General features: G+C 28.2%; 1 protein-coding gene across 1 annotated transcript; it reads left to right on the top strand.

The window, feature by feature from the left end:
* The first annotated feature begins 3131 nt into the window (after positions 1-3131).
* Positions 3132-6889, top strand: LOC108775636 (putative sodium-dependent multivitamin transporter). Its single transcript, XM_018542062.1, has 8 exons — positions 3132-3254; positions 3391-3612; positions 3685-4025; positions 4113-4232; positions 4530-4747; positions 5024-5241; positions 5308-5558; positions 6335-6889. Exons 1-8 carry the CDS (start codon positions 3135-3137, stop codon positions 6639-6641), a joined length of 1797 nt encoding a protein of 598 aa, XP_018397564.1. The 5' UTR covers positions 3132-3134; the 3' UTR covers positions 6642-6889.
* The last annotated feature ends 11952 nt before the right edge of the window (positions 6890-18841 follow it).

Below are 18841 nucleotides of genomic sequence, written 5' to 3'. Positions count from 1 at the left end.
TTTTGTAACAAAATATAAAATATTATAGCATTACAAGTATGCATACTTATTTTTGCAACATTCATATAAAAAAATTATGAATTTGATAATGTATTATTTAAATTATTTTATGTTAATAATCGCAAATTTATACCGATTGTCGATAATATCATTATTCTTCAATTATCTTTGAGCCATCAAGATCGTTTTAGTGGTCACGAAAATTTGCTCAGGCCCCTATTTATAAAAAATATCGCATATAAAAAACTAAAGAAACACTATAGTATACGTAACGTAAAAACTAGGTAAATACTATAATATACGTTACGTATATTATTTTCCTAGTTTTTTGTATGCGATACTTTTCAAGAATAGAAGTCAGGGCCGACTGCCTTTAATATTATCTTGTTGATGGCTGATGGAATTATATCAACATTAATCAATTTAATATTATTAAATTGTGCTTGTTAATTTAGTTTGTGATATTACTATATATACTTTAGTTCTGATAGGAAAACTGTTTTAAAACTGAAAATTTTGAATTTGGTGCGTAATTTTACAAATTAATGCTAAATTATTTAAACTTAACTGTCAAAGCTTCTATTTCCTAGTTGTGGTGTATTCACATGACAATTAAAAAAAAAAACTTTGTTTAATATTAAATTAAAAAAAATGTTTTAAAGAGAGAGAGAGAGAGAGAGAGAGAGAGAGAGAGCTTGAAAACTTTAATTTTTAGATCTGTAGTTTAAATAACGATCTAATTGATTTTTATGAAATCACTGAACACAAATGGAGATCTGTCAAATTTAAAAGTTTTTACAAACTTTACAAAGTTCCGTAAAGTAAATTAAAAATTATAACCCAGACAGCACAGTAATGTTTAAAAAATGTATTTAAAACGTACATGTTGGACGTTTGGACATATTAAAAACATCCAGATTAGATCCATGGATATTTTAAAAACGTTTTAAAAATATCCAGTGTTACCATTTTGGACTTCTTAAAAACGTCCATTTTAGGATGCAATGGACTAAAACTGGACTAAATTAATATATTAAATAAATTTTTGACCACAATCCAGACAAATTTGCACACTGAAAGCAAAATGATTCCTAAAACTATTATGATTGCGAGCAGCAAGCTATTGTTGCTTGTCGCTTGTTGCATATCTGAATTAAGCTTTAATTCAATAATATTTCGCGTTACCGGAGATATCAAAAGTAAAACTCCTCGTGCAATCATAAAAAAATTTTCACCTCGCAAGTCAACGAAAGCAATACGTCGCAAGCAGACTTAGAAAATTTTTTGCATGAGATAAACATTTTTTAAATGTTCAAATGTAAACATACTTTATACGTTGAATAACGTACGTTTTTAAAACATTCGTACTAAATCCATGGACGTATGGACCAGATTGAAACCAAGTCTGGATGGGAAACCAATGGATGTTGTGTGCTGTCTGGGATATAAATGCAGTCTACATACAGCGAAAAGTGTATTTTTTGAAAGAATAAAATAGTAAAATTTTTAGTTCAACTTTATGTTACTATGACATCTGAAACTAAATCGTTTCCAATATATAAAGTTTTCCTCTTAAATTAATATGAGGAATCACCCCTTAAAAACTTTTAAAATACATATTGTATCTATATCTATATATAAACATAAAATTTTATCAGCACTTGAACAAACACACGGCACTTTTCTGGAGTATTAAAACAACACGTAATAATTCTAATACTTGATTCCGATTACAATTAATTATATCTTCAATTAAAAATTATATCTTCAGTTGTGAAATCGAAGAAATTAACAGAGGCCTCTTTTCGAAGGTATGCGAGATGTATATAAAGCATTGATCGTTAGAAAAGGAATTTTAGCTATTCAGGTTTTAACAGAATGGTCAAAGAAACGGTCGATAACTATAGAGTATGCGCGGAGTCGTCAGGTAGTTAAGAAGTGAGGTCTTTTGAGTCTCATCGCTAGAGAATTGTATTTGCTCAGCGGTACTAGCAACAGTCGGATGGAATATTATCGTACACGGACTCCGGACTTTGACCTTCACTAAAGCAGGCAAGTCATATTGAAGCAAAAGTGTTTAAAGAAAATGTACGTTACATTTAAAATATTTTGAGTGATGTATACACATGTATATACATATATAAATATATATTTACATACATACATATGGTACATGCATACACACTTGCGCGCGCCGCACACATATGAGTGTGTGTGCACATGTACGACGTCATGACGCACATATAATTGCATCTCGTCGTTTCGCTCCAGGTCACTGACAGTTTTACGTAATCGTTTGGTGCGTTCGAACGACGAGACGAATTGACATGTGGCATAACCGGGAATGCGGAAGGTTCGTGTTTCACCAATGTTTTCTGTCATGAAATGTATTTAACGCGACCGCATCACCCTTGCCGCGCGAGTTTCGGAGTAGGAAAGACGAACACGAGGTGTGATATCAGCACGTGCGAAACACGGAATTGATACCTACGTTCACGTTTATTGTCACGTGGATTACTTGTTGCTCGATACTTCCCATTACGATAGCAAATCTTGACGACGAAAAAAGAATGCGCTATTAGAGTTAAGGAAGGAGTCTTGCGTGAGCTGATGACGCGGAATCAATAATTGTGCAAGATAAATAGACATCATTACCATTTATTCTGTTAGTTGCAAATCTGATAAAGTTAATTCCGTGTTGCTAGCTTATTCAAGGTCGGCTAGATTGTTAGACGATAAAAAGATCATAAATGCGAATTGCATTTTGAAGTGTCTTTGTGATAACGAAAATGATGAACGAAAGTGATGAACGAAAATGTATTTTTTGCATAATTTTAACAAAATCAACTACTATTACTGCAATATCAATACATAAATATGATTTATTTATTGAAGATGTAACAAACAAAGTGAACCAACAAGTGCCCGAGAATTAAAGATATTTTGTTATTTCTTAATGTTACATTATTTTTTCCTTTTTCTTCACAGTATATGCAAAATATAATGCGTTAAATTAATATTCAGTTTGACTATTATTACATAACAATAGATCTGCTTGATTTATATCTATTTTTAAACATATATCTTCTTCCTTTTGGACAACGTAATTACTTTAATTTATTTTTTTAGACAAAATGGCAGAAATCAATACTTTAGGATGGGTCGATTATCTAGTCATAGCGATAATGCTGTGTATAAGTGCTGGAATTGGTGTCTATTACAGATTTAGTGGAGGACGTCAAAAAACTATGGAGGTAATTATTATTGACCTTTTCTCTCTCTCTCTCGCTGTCTCAATGAAAGGAAGTAAACTTTAACTTATACTTTTTAGACACAATTAAAACAAAGGTTTTTGTTAACTGCTGCAATTGAAGATAATGTGTTTCACAGGAATACTTCGTTGCAAGTCGATCAATGAGCATCATACCTGTTGCTATCGCCTTGGTGGTCTCTTTCATGTCTGCTGTTACACTGCTTGGTGTGTCTGCTGAAAATTATACATATGGGACACAATTTGTTGTAATAAACTTATCGTATCTGTTGGGCACTCCTATTGTATGTTATGGATTCCTACCAGTATTCTTCAAGTTGCAGGCGACGAGTGCCTACGAGGTGAGCCTAGCAAAATTTGATTTTGACGCTGGAACTTTTCATTGGAGGGGAAATTTAAAAAAATTCTTTCAGTATTTAGAAAAACGTTTTGGAGTAAGAACTAGGATGATGGCTAGTTTTGTTTACTGGATTCAAATTCTTTTATACTCAGGAGTGGTACTTTATGCTCCTTCTTTAGCCTTGGAGGCGACAACGGGAATTTCAAAGACCGCCAGCATCATTATTATTGGCCTCGTATGTGCCTTCTATTCAACTATAGGGGGCATTAAAGCTGTGCTAATAACTGATGTATTTCAAGGTTTGCTCATGTTTGTCGCCGTGTTCTTAGTTATTGGTACAGCCGCGAATAATGTCGGAGGATTAGGACAAATCTGGGAAATCGCGAGGCAAGGGCAACGGCTTGAGTTTGATGGGTATCTCAACTTCTTTTTCATTTTATCTATTAGAGGAGCTAGACAATTGGTGTACATTTAGATACTAACTAATATTTTATTTTATAGCATCGATCTGGATCCAACAGTAAGACATACCTGGTGGTCTCTTACGCTAGGTGGTTTATGTACATTTTTATCTCTTTATGGAGTAAATCAAGTACAAATACAGCGTATGTTAACTGTAAAGTAAGTTTCGTAATTTATATAACGCTAGATAAGATTAAAAATTATCAAATATACTAGAGCAATTATAGAGAAAAATGAGTTATCAAATCGATGTCAAAATGACAGTCATTTCTCATCGAGTACTAATGCTTTATTTATCGTAACATGTAATAATGATGACAGTTTTAATTTCTTCTTGTTCGTGTTATGAAATACTATGTTATTTAAATACTAATTTCTCTCTTTTTATATAATGCTTACCGATTAAATTAAGTTTAAAAAATTGGAAAAAATTCCATTAAGTACATTTTGTTTTAGAAATATGCAAGCTTCGCGAAGAGCCATGTGGCTATCATGGCCTATTCTATCGCTTCTTTCGATTACAACTTGCTTTTCAGGATTGGCAATATATAGCAAATATCATAACTGTGATCCATTTCTCAAGAAAAGGATTACTTCGCCTGATATGCTTATGCCTCTGTACATTATGGATACGGTGTCCAATATACCTGGCTTACCAGGCATCTTTATTGCAGGTAATACCTTTATTATAATTTGACTAATTTCAGCTTAATGTATTTCACAGAAATTACATATTATAAAAGAAAATCGTAACGTACTAATGTACGTCTGAAATAATGAAATATATGCTCTTAAGCGTAATTTTAAGACAATGTTAAGATAGAAGCGATCAATGAATGTATTTGCAATACTAATCTTGGACTCTATTTCGTATAATTAAATCAATTTGAAAACAAAAGCATGCTATGCATATTTATAACACTAATCTTGGAATGTCTATGTATTTCCAGGCATTTTTAGCGCAGGCCTCAGCACAATTTCTGCGGCGCAAAATTCTCTAGCGGCAGTAACATTGGAGGATTATGTGAAACCTTTATATAAAAAGTGCATTGGGCATGAATTTTCTCCTACAAAATCGGCTTTTACCGCTAAAGTGCTTGCTTTTACTTTCGGTATTATTTCCATCGCGCTAGCATTTCTAGCGCAATTTTTGGGAGGACTACTTCAGGTAATGCTCATTATTATTCTTATGACGCGTAAGATTGTTGATAATAAAATAAATTTTTTATTGTAGGCTTCATTAACTATTTTCGGAGTAGTCGGAGGTCCATTGTTGGGTATTTTCACGCTTGGCATGAGTACGGAATCGGCGACGGAAGGCGGTGCTATAATTGGTGCTTTCACAGCATTTTCATTCTTATTCTGGATAGTCTTCGGTCAGCCACGTCCAATACCACCTAAATTGCCTACTACTATTGATGGCTGTGATAATAACGTTGCAAATATAACTATGTTCATTTTGCAGAACGTCACGAGCGTCTCTAAGTAATTGATTTGTTGAATAATAGCTATTGCACAGAAAGAACGGTTTTGCTGATGAATATAAAAATTAGATCTGATACAGAAATTTAAAAATTATCTTGATTGACGGAAATAATTAGAACATTTGAACTTGTTGCTACAGTGTCAAAGCTTTTGTGATATTTATCATCATGCTTGATCGTCTTCTATAAATTTGATGATGTAGCATAATATCCAGTAAGGAAATAGTTCGCATTACAACAACAGCTGCGTTGGCAACAAATTTACAACAGATATATTGTAACAGATCTAGAGTTCATCATTTATATCTACATTAAACTTGTATTTTACCTGTTCAATCTATCAGTAGACTGTTGATAGAGAAACTGAATTTTTTATTTCATAAACATTCGAATGAATATTACTTAAATAATTACAGGAGTTCTACTTAGATTCTGCTCAGTTTCTAATTAGTTTCTGTAATCAATCTGCTATTAAATATTGTTATACTTTATTTTAATATTCTATTGACAAAGTTTATTACAGACACTATCAAAATCCTTACACAGCAAAAATATGTTGAATATATTATATGATATCCTACAGATGTTATAATCTTTAGGCTGTCCCTGTGATATAATTTAGACATTTCTGTATGGATTTGTATTCAACAATTTTACTATCCAGATAGTTTCGGATATATTGTTCATTTTTTATACATTTGAGCAAAACTGTTTTTTTTCCATATATATAATATGTATGTGAGGTCGTTTCATGTATTGTTATATTTTTTTTTCCAGAAGCACCGGCGACAGTTCGTACTTTTATTTGTATCGTATTTCGTACATGTGGTATTCACCCCTTGGATTCTTAATAACATTTATGCTTGGACTAATCATCAGCAACTTATCTCGTTTATTCTTCAAGACACAAAACGATGAATTAGACACTAATTTATTCTTTCCCGTGTTAGCACGGCGTATACGTTATAGGCGATGCATGGATGTAGAGAATGAAAGAAGTTCTTCGTTAAACAGAAAATATTCTCTCAACGATATCATTCATGGGAAAGACGGTGCCGCTGATAAAATCTGTACAAAACTCTAATAATTTAATTAATTTTAGCTAGGTATTACAAATACTCCGTACTTATAATCGAAAAAATTGATGTTTGGGTCACAATCGGGAGAGGAAAGGAAGTAAATAAAAGTATTTTTTGGTCTCGTGGGACCTAAATGAAAATTCCAGTAATTTTAGGAAAACTTTAGGCGGTTAGCATGTAAGACTTAAAGATAAGAAAAGAACTCGTTGATAATTGTAAGAATAATTCATATTATAATAATTAATATGTTAAACTGGGCGAATAAGAGTCAAATTACAATTAAAAATCTAAATCTGATAATTTATTCTAATATTATATATTGCGAAGAATATCACGTAATAATTCATATGTTTATTATTTTTTTGTATAACATTGTTTCAGTACATAAAGTTAGGTAATTAGATGTATGTTAAACTGCAACATATGAATGTTACGTCCTTTATGCTGCGTTTGGCACTGCCAAATAGTTTTGTAGAAATAGAAGTTTCTAAAAGAATATATGTGTTTTATATAAAAATTTTACGGTAAGACGTATTTCTTTGAACGTGATAATTTTAGTTCCTTTATATGTTTGTAAATGTATTTAAAGTAAATCTACCTCTTAAGCAGTCTTGACAATATTTAACAATGTAATGCGATAGAAAAAAATCGCTTTAAGGTATTAAGCTTGTATTGTCTATCACGACTGTAATTTTCTAGCGATAAGAAAAAATAACTTTACTTCTTATGCATTAGTCATATCAATTATATATATGATTGTGTAATTGGTCGATAATAATCACCTATGGTATTTTTCATTTGCCCAAAAATGTGAATTATTGAAAAATGAATATTATTTTCTTTATTCTTTTTGAAATTTTTTTAATAAGTATTTTATTTATACAACTATTCATTACAGTTTTTAAATTTTATTATAAAAATGTTTATCTGAATATTATAGACATATGTTACATATTATTATAATTGTAAGTATACTTATACATTTTTTATAAGTATATATTATAAAAAAATTTCTGATAAAGAATATCTTAAATTTCTTCAGCTTTTAGAAGTTTTAAATTATAAAATAAGACATTTTAAAATATTTCAAAATTTACATACATCTACAATATAAAGTGTACTATAGAAAAAAATATAGACTTTTTTCCTCAACACTTCAAGAAAATGTTCCAAAAAGATTAAAAATTTTCTAAACAATTGTACAATTATGTAATTTTGAAAAAATTCTGAGAAATCTATGTGAAATTCTAAAAATTATATAAATTTTTCGTCGTCTACGAAAAATTTTAAAAAATCCTAAAAAGAAAGAAAATATAATATTCATTTTACAACAATTTACATTTTTGCGAAAGGATTATTTTACATTAATTACTAAAAACGTTTATCCAAGTATGATAATTATTTTTAGCAATTAATAAGAAATAGCCAATATTGACATAATAATTACAACAATAATAATAGAGTGCTAAATATCTGCAGAAGTTCAAATTATATAAGTTTGTTTTTATGTGAATAAAAAATTATGTGAATAAAAATCTACACAACACGAGAAACGTTACTTACAAAGTTAGATGTTAAATATATATATGTATTTTAAATAAATTTATTTTAGATTGTTCGTCGATTACTTTCAATACAATCAATCTTAAAATCTATGAAAGAATTTACTGTAAAAAATATTACCTTTTGTGCATAATATATGTGCATAATAATTGATTTGATTACAAACTAAATAAATAAAACTGCTCTAGTATATCTCACATCATAGTTATAATACGATAAAGTACAAAAAATAGCTCTTTCTTGCAAATTAAATTGCAAACTCAAAATTAATAATGCGATATAAGAAGTTGGAAAATGCACTTGAGTATTTAGCACCCAAAAAATTATAAAAAATGATTAGTCTTGTTTCGGTAAAAGTAATTGTTAGTAAAACATATTTGTCAAAAATTTTTGCCAAACAGTGTAATCTTTCTTGTATTGAAAGTGCACTATGTTTTATGGTTATTCTTTACGCTATTAATTTATATGATAAAATTGAAGTTTTACGTAATTAAGATAGAATAAAACGCAAAAACAATTTGTGCTGATAAAAAATCTAGCATCTTACAATATTTTGACTTCTTATATAATATTTTAAATTCTAAAAATTTATGAAAAAAGATTCTTAAACTTCAGATTCTATTTCAGGTTCTTTTCTCTTTAAAAGTTATAAAATAAAAAAATTTAGAATATATTTCAAAATTTACATTTACAAGTTATTTTAAGAATAAATATAGACTTTTGATATTAGCTAGGAAAAAATGTCTATATAGGATATATATATATACTTTGCGTACTTCTATCAAGAAACATTAGTTTGTACTATAAGTAGATGATACATAATAATTACAATAATTAATAGCAAACTTTTTCAGATTTATATAAGTCTACTTTTACATTATTTGATGTGTTCTGTGTAAGTTACAAATCGTATATCGGTAATGTTAATTCAATCTAATCATAATTCATCATTTAGACGACTACAATAGTTAATAAATTCAGGATATGTAATGAAAACGAAAAACGCTTCCTGTTTTCCATTTTATTTTCAGATCGCGGCTTTGCTGTGCAGCTTTATCTATAATACATAGCTATCAATTTCCTCCGAAATCCTTACAATATCCAGCCGCGGCAAGAGAAAAAAAAAGGAAAAATCCCAGCCTTATGCAAAATGATGGTACACCATGATGGTGGAGGGGAACAATCCAAGGTGACAGCGGAAAGCTTCTGGTTCGTTCGGATTGATACGCCAGATTGAACTAACGCCGGCCAGTTGAAACCAGTTTCAATTTATGCGACTCTGCCGGACCACCGATCGGGGTTCTCAATGGGTCCTTTTTAATTATTTTTCCACTGAAACCTTGGTTGGTAAGCGGGGGAGGAGCAAGAAGGAGAGACTATAAAACAATGCCCGGTGTCTAAGTTTTCTTCCTGAACCAAATGACCGTTCGTTAATGACCAATTAAGTCATCAGCATAGCGGCAACGGATGCTTCATCTTTGTTAATGGTGTCAAATATTTCAATAATCTTCCATCGTACAATGATCGAGTTTCTTGACAAGTGCTGCCAACGCTTCTTATGACCATATTTAATTAGACAATCTTCGTATTAATTTTGGTTAATTACTGTCAAAAAGAAATGAGAAAAGTATATAGCTCTTATACTACATAATGAACTGAAGACCCATTATACGTTGTGCCAAAATTATAAAACTTAAAAATTAACCTTTCTGTATATATATAGATATAAAAATGTATATATATAAAAAGATTTTTTTAATCACACTAATTTAAAATATGATATTATAAGTAAATTGCAAAAATTAATATTGCAACAATTGTTATAAACAAATTATTAAATATTAATTACACTATAATTGTAGGAAAAATTGCTTAAAAGAAATATGTACATACAATTTTTTCTAATTGTTTTTTGTTTTTTTTAACTTCATTGGTCCAGGGTGCTGCTGGCATGAATTTTAATAATCTATGATTTTTTGTTTTATTTTTTGCATTACTACTAAGAGAAAAATTATATTGTGTATTCCTTTCATAACTTCTCCTACAGAAATGGTTGGCACAATCATTTTTTCTCTCTATAATTATAATCAAAAGGATATTTCGTTTTTAATAAAGAATTTTATTAATAATAAAAGAATAGCGAAAATTGAGAAGTCAGTCTTAAAGCAAACATATAAAATGCATCATTCTTTTCTAAAAAAAAAAAACCATGCAGTCTTGTGAAACCATGAGATAACTAGATAATCATACATTTAAAAACCAATGCATTACCGCAATATATTGTTAATATATGTGAATTAACATTAATTAATATTAATTGAGAAATTATAATACTATATGTATACGTGTATGTAAATTTTATATAACATTTTTTTTATACAGTCACATAGAATTTACTATAACTTTGTCTATAAGTAGCAATATTAATGCAATATTTATATTATTTGCCAATGCCATGTAGTATTATTCGAAAATCATATAAACATATATCATCTAAAGATATATTACCTCACAAAGTAATGAGGTAAATATATACATATAGCTTTAATATATATTTTTGTAATTCTCTTCATTCCCGCGTTTCCGTCGTATTATTTTTGACAACAAGTTTACATTATCTTGGGTTTTTGATGTCAACAATCTCTGTATGTGCTGAGCCTTCTAATAAGAATATTCGAACATCTCGATTCTAGTAATGAAGTTTCCCTTTCGTGTGTACAATCACAAAATGATGTATGAGAATAGTAGTTTGTTTTCAGTGTGATGATGTATACGCGTTTCTATGTATTCCTGTTGATTTTAAAAATTTAATTTAGAATTAAAACGTACACATAATTGATTTGATGAATGTAACATGACTTGCCATAATAATTTTAACCACTTACGGATCTGTTATCCTGTAAATAATTTGACAGTTTTATGAAGTGTCTGCACGATTTTCTACGGCTAAAGTTTGATAAGAAGTGAGTACTGAGTAATGTCCAATAAATTAGTGGAACTGTCCTGGTAAATCTTTGTAAAACAAATTTTTCAATGAGTTCATGCTCGGCATTTAATTTTAAAAAAATTTAATAGAAAATTATTAAGAGTTAATTGCTTCTCAACTTGCAAATTTCTGAAACCGAATTTCTATATCATTATTAATGTGCTAAGAGTGTAATATTATTCCAATACAATTTTAACGTACATATGAATCAACAATTAATAATGCAACTTACATGTACATGTACATATATATGCAATTAGCACCGCAGCGTATTTTGCAGTTCGCGTCACTCATGAGTCCAAGGAATCGTGATTAATGCGCTGATAGAAATGCATTGGATAAAAACTGTTTACCGCCCTTCGTCGATTTTAATCGGAATTATCTGGTTAGATCTGAACGCGACTGCATGCACAGGGTGTCCGAGAAATTTTTCAGGACTTAGGACGTTCTCTTTTTGAATTACAGGTGTCAGGAAACAATTCAGGAAATTACAGGCGGAACTTTTGATATATAAATACAATCTCAACATCTTCGTGATAAATCGATACAATGTAATTAATTACCATACATTTGCTCGCGCGTGCGCGCGCGGGGGAAAAACACGTAAATAATTTGCATTTGCGTTCTTGATATAAAAAATCTGATTCATTTAGGTATTTTTTTCTTTTTTTTGCTTTATAAAATCAATAAACATTGTTTATTTACGAATGGATATGTGTCATATATGTATCAGAAAACACGTCATTTCCGTTCGATGGGTCGTCTGCTATTGTCATAAATTCTAGATTATGATTTTAATTAAATGCATGATTTATGCAATTTCAATTGACGCACATCGACGTATGAATCCTACATCAGTTAGAAATTCCCGTCTACCTAGTTTGTTTATCATCCTGTAAACCATAACCGGTTAAATGTGGACTTGGCTGGATTCGCGCGTGCTGAGACTTCTTATACGTTGGACGTACGACATTGGCTTCTTGTCCTAGCTCATGTTGCGGATCGGCAATCGACCTTAATATTACGTATGTCGTTATTGAAAATTGTACATGTCCCGCATAATTGAGCAAGAAAAAAAATCATGATTTTCAATAAAAAGTATGAAAGTGATCTAACATTTTCGGAGAATCAAGAGAGAAAAAAACAATAGAAAATAATTTTATTTCAAATATATTACAACTGCAACTCTTCTTTGCAACTTATGCGAAATTCTCCGAGAGGAACGTCATCGAACAGATGCAATTTGACTAGCGCGACCAAGTTAAATAAAATATTGTTAACTCTTAATAATTAACTATGATATATATTTCTCGTTTATTATAATGATGAATATTTAATATTATTAATATTTATTACTCATATAGAATAATCGATACAGAATCTCTGTACTGATTATTAAATGTCTATCAAAGAGAAACAAAAATACAAAACTTAAAAATATTAAAAGCATAAATGTATTATTTGATTCCTCTGATGTCAAAAGTTGCTTTCAAACGTTTTAAGAGTGTTAAGAAATCAACCCCTCGTATATTAATGCAAAAAAGATAAAAATACAAAAAAATAAAAATAATAAAATTAATAGTAAAAAATAATTTAATAGTATAATATAATAGTATATACATATATTTAATTATAATTTAATAATTTAAAAAATATCAAAACAGAAAATTAAATTTAAAATATGTATATTATTTTTTCTTTCTTTCTCATTATTTCTTCGATATCTTTCTACGTTCATAAATTTGATATGATGTAATTTATATTAAATTTTGAATATGCTAGAGAATAATACGTACGGCACCGTAATGAGAATATGTTCCTCTTCTTTTGTATTTTCTGTATTGTTCTCGTCACACAAAATAAATTGTTGATGGTGGAGTGAACTTATAAAATCAGATATTCAGTAAACAAGTATCATCCTACGTTATTTGGGGATATATTTTTTTAACAGACACATCCGCCATTTGGCGATGTATTTGTTACGCTATACTAATTTTGTATGCTTTCAAATGCTCTTCAATGATTCCTCGCCAATTATATTAACCTTGGAATAAATAAATGTTTAAAAGGAAATAATTAGCAGCAAAGCCACCGTTTTCGTTGAGTCAGCTTAATAATTAGCTACGTAATTTTTAAATGTTTTATATATTTGTCTCATTTATATACAAACTGATATAATCTTTCTTTTGCAATACAAAGCGATTTATAGTGCAGAATTGTGTATCAATACAAAGTGCATGTGGTGCTTTTGATTTTTCGTGGAAATCATGTTTTAAGTTTTAATGAGAAAAAACGTGGAAACTCTCTCTCTCTCTCTCTCTCTAAGTTTCTTAATGTTGCATTTTTAAGACACATTCTGAAATAGCAAATTGATTTTCTACAAGATTCTATTTTAAATAATGATCTTAAATATCTTCCAAACACAAAGTATTTAAAGAAGAAAAATTTATATAAGAGTTGTATGACTCGAGGGGGCGCGTGAATAACGACAAAAATTGATTTTTGAAAAAAATTTAATTTTTTATGTTTATATAAACGTTATTGCCATTTTTAAAATAAAATTATATGTTTGTTTAATATAATATCGTCTTTAATTAATCTGCATATTTAAATATTAAAACACAGATATTGATGAATCAACAATTATCGAGTGATTTCATACCTTTTTTAGCATATAAAATACAAAATATCTTATAACCTATTAATTTTTTAATAATCATATATTAGATAATACTTTTATACAAAGAATAATGAAATTAATCAATTGGTGTAAAAATAACATAATTGATTATTAAAAAAGTTTTGCGATTTGTATAACTACATATTTTTTTAAAGCAACTATATATATATTTTTATTATATTCAAGTTTATTTATTCTATACACAATAATATTAAAATATAAATAAAATTACTTGAAAACTATTAATTTTTTTGTCTCCACTACAAATACTCTTATACGCAGAATAATTTAAAAAATCATATTATATAAAAAAACAATATAATCTTAAATTAAAAAAAAATAATGTTTATATTAAAAATGCAAGAAAAATTTATCTTTTTCAAAAATTGTTTCGCCTTCTTATATATATCCTTATATATTATTGTCAACCTTTATATGCAACATTTTTCTTTAAAATACATTTTTTAAAGAATACTTGAGATGTATGTTTAAACTAGAATACCTCATATATATATTTTCTAAACGGTTGTAAAATATAAATACATTCAGGAAAGAATATAGAAAATGTATATGAATCATATGCTGTATTATTATCTATAAAAAGATAATTTAGTCTTGAAATTATATCTAAATTGACAGAATGCAATCGAGGAAGCAAGGAAAATGCGCAATTTGTGTGAATACGCAGAATTGTAAAACCGCGAATAAATCGTCTGAACGACGTATATTCAATTACGTGATTTATCGATTTGTTATCAGTGCAACGACGACTAGGCGATTGTTACCGTTTTGGCGAGTTTCACGCTGAAACCCGTCTACTTAGTAGTAGGGGGATGATGATGGAACCGTTCGTATAAAGGCACACACGTGACAATTAAAACGATCAGTCTCGATTCCGTTCTCCGTTTAATCCGTCAGAATTCTTGCCTTCCTTCATATTACGGAAATCACGGAAGAGGTGGGCGCGAAGAAAACGGAAATAAGAAGCTCGAAAGCGTTTCGAACATATCGCGTTTTTTTTTCATCTGAAACTGCAAGTCTCTCAGGCGGGAAGAGCAGGCCTGCAAGAGCGAAGTTTCGAGGGGAGCTCATCAGCCGATTATATATGCGTTACGTTAGGAAAACTAGCAAAATCATTCAACTGCAATTTCGCACGTTCCTATCGGAAACTGGTACGCGGGACTAAGTTCGATCAGGCGTTAGAATTTTCTATCTTGCGCATAGATCCTCTCAGGTGATCCGTTCCACGTCTTGAAAGAAACAATCGAGAGGTAAGATCTATACAAGCTATTTTTTCTGAGAGTACTTTTTCTGGCGAAAAATTTTCTTGGAATATTTTATGTAATTTTTCTACATAAATTTTGGAATTTTTCAGAATTCTTATACATAATTTTACAATTTTTTAGAAAATTACATAAGATTTTTACAAATACGAATTTTTAAATATATTTCTGTATAAGTTTATAACTTTTAAAAAATTTATCAAAATGGGACTTCTTTTTTTAGTAATACCAATTCTCAAGTAACATTTCGTGCAAAAGCAATAACTAATAAAATCTATTTACTATAGCAATTGTTATTGCTACAATGTCATTATGATGGCAAAAATATTTGTTGAAATAAATTTCTTTGACGTATTATTAGAAATCGTATTTATTTTATATAAAAATAAATAACAATGATTTATTGTCACAATTTTGCTGAAATATTGCATAATAATACATTTTGTACAGCAACTGTTACAGCAAAATTGCTATCAAGTTATATTCAGTTTAAATGTTTCTTTTTGTTTGCAATATTGCATCAAATGAGAACTCACCTCGTTAGCAATTTGGTTGCAACATATTTTAGCAAGTTAGCAATATTTTAACAAAAAATACTGGCAAAAATGTTATCTGCAAAGATATATCTTTTTTAAAATTCTTCATAAATATGTGAATACTAAAATGTTCTCTGAAATTTCTGAAATTTTTTATTCTATAATTTCCAAACAAAATTTATAAAATCTGAAGAAGAAATTTTCAAAAATTTCTTAGCAGTTTATATAAACTTAAAATATAAAAAATTCTTGACAATGTCACATTATAAGATATTAAAATATATTATTATATTTTAGGGGATATATAAGAAACTTTTTCACCAGAAAAAAAAGTTTTTAGTTAAAATACACCGAAAAGAATTTGCATCTGCGTGTAAACTTTCAAATCCACGTTTGGTCGCTTTCTCTTTTAACATTCTTGGTGCAATTGAGTTAGTATGACACAATGGAGAGTGCAACTTTATGGAAATTCTATTTTAGTTTTTTTTTTGCAATTTCTGTATAAACATAATGTGTCAAACCAGCTTGAATGTTTGCATGTTGCAGGTTTACATATTCTCATAGTAATAAATTCCTGCGCTTAAAAAAATATTTCTTTAAAAAGATGTTTTGTTTATATATATATATATCCTATTTGTTATATGTTGCTTATAAAAATTGTTCTTGATGCTTTTGGTTCATTTTTAGCATAAAATAATGCTAAATAAGTTTCAATATTTTATTACTTCACGCACAAAAAGTGATAGATTAAATTTTAGTGCAGTAATTAATATTTCTCAAGTTTTTCTACGAGAAACGTTCTTATACTCAAAGAAAATAACTGTAAGGAAAAGCCAAAGGAATTAGTGATAGCAATTAAAAAGTAATAATTATAGCTACTATACAAATTTTATATGTAAAATTAGCATATTGGATCGAAATCAAAGTTTATAGTGCTGTTCATTTGTATCATGTCTACATATTTTTAAACAAAATTTTATAATTATACTGATAGAGCAAAGTTTGAGTTTTAAGAATCTTCTTTTAAATTGTGATGATTTGTATGGAATTATGAGCAATCAAAAAGAAAATGTTTATTTAATATTTATTTAATTAACAAAATGTTAATTTAATAACTTGTAAGTATAAAATAATTTTAAGAACAATAGTTTTTTAAAAATTATTTTGTAGAGAAAACTTTAAACTTTCACGTTAGAAGGTCGACAATTTTTATAAGCTCTTTTTAAACACGTGATACGCCAACAAAGTAAGAAGAAAATTTGTCATTTTGTCTAGTTTTTTGTTTTTTATATAAAAATTATCAAATTCACAGAAACTCAAAAAATATATCTTTCGAAAATAAAGATTTTAAGCTTTAAGACCCTTTTCTAAATTGATATTTTGTTTACAAAGTTACAATTGCAACTTTTTTTATATTAATGTATAAAATTTATATATTTACACTTAATATGAATTATATATATTATGATTATTACAAAATTAATAAAATATTATGTGATTATATTGATTATCATTTAAGTAGTTAAGAAAATTTATCTGCAAATTTTATTATATTTAATTAGAATTTGAAAAATTACAATGTACGGTTTTCTATTTGTGATCTAACAGGTTACATTTTAAAGTAACCGGTTTTAACTAGTAAATTATAATTCTAACCGGTTCGAATATATGTCTTAATCGATAGTTAATAACAATGTTGATGATAGTTACTTGCAATTATTGCCTATAGTTATGCACAATATCATTAAACTAATCACATCAACCATTATATTGCATTTTCTTGTTAATTTTAATATTAAGTAATAAATCAATTATTGATAGATAAATAAATAATATATTTCTCTTTATAAAGATTTATACTTTTTTATTCAAATTATTCAAGATTTATGTAAATCAATGGAATAAATGTTTACTTAATGAGGCTGCTTCGCATTTTCTTTCGGTTAGATCTGAAAATTATAATTTTTAATATTTGATCAGAATATCTATTTGATTATTATCATGAATATCAAGCTTAAACTTTATATATTTTCTCTTGGTAATAATTTATAATAAATTTAATAAATCATAATTTTTGAAGTAATTATTTTATTCTAGAATTATAATAAATATGATTAAATAGTAATTTCTTGCTAAATTTACAAAATTATGGATATAAACATACATTGAATTTAACATTACTTTTTAGCACTTCATAAATTTTCCACACTTGATTAACATTACGTTGACACATTGATTTGAATTAATTGATATTTTGATACCGATTTTATACTGATGACGTTTGAATCTGCATGATATATCTTTGACATGATCGATAAGATATAAATTTAAGGTGAACGAAGTCAAACGAAAGAATTAATTGAAGCAGTCGTAAATCAATTTTTATGAGTGTTGTTAAAACACTCATATTAAACAACTTTCCAGAACTTACTGCACCGTTTAGCACGAATATTCTTACATTAATTTCTGATACTAAATGGTTTTTTTTTTTAACAAATTAATCAATATTTTGAATATTTACATGTTCGGAATTCTACTTGACGTGCGTAAAATTATTTTATTGGTACGCAGTCATGTGATAAAATTGTGAAATATCTTATGTTATATAAATTATGATGTAAATCATAATTGATTGGTAATTAATTCACACAGTATGATCAACAAGTAAACAGTGATGTAATTAAAACTGATAGTTGCTACAAGAGAGAGTGTACGTTCTGTAGTGAGTGTACATTATGAATACATTAATGACTTATAGATTTCTGAATAACATATCAATTTTTTTTAGATATTTACAATTGTAAGTAAAAAATACCATATTTAATCGAGACAATTCTTTGTACCTATTAATATTTTTTGTAAATTTATATACAATTTCTAGTTCAAGCTATCTGTGCGCCGACAAATTTTTTGGTTTTGAAACACAGTCCTAAAAGTCAGAGTAATAATATCAATTAAATTGATATGCAATTTTTAATAATATTTATGCTCATAAACATTCTTAATAATGCTAATAAAGATGTTAATAAGAGCATCTTAAAATTTGTAAATAATTTTATTGTGACAAATATTACCTCTACCGAGAATTGACATAACGGTTAAATCTGCATAGAATTAGAATATATGTATAAAATATGAGGAAGTATTAGCATGGATA

This window comes from Cyphomyrmex costatus, unplaced genomic scaffold (assembly GCF_001594065.2).
Source record: "Cyphomyrmex costatus isolate MS0001 unplaced genomic scaffold, Ccosl1.0 scaffold302, whole genome shotgun sequence".
NCBI classification, from domain to species: Eukaryota; Metazoa; Arthropoda; class Insecta; order Hymenoptera; family Formicidae; genus Cyphomyrmex; species Cyphomyrmex costatus.
Note: the sequence above shows the minus strand (reverse complement) of the source record. Positions and strands in the feature narration are given on the sequence as shown.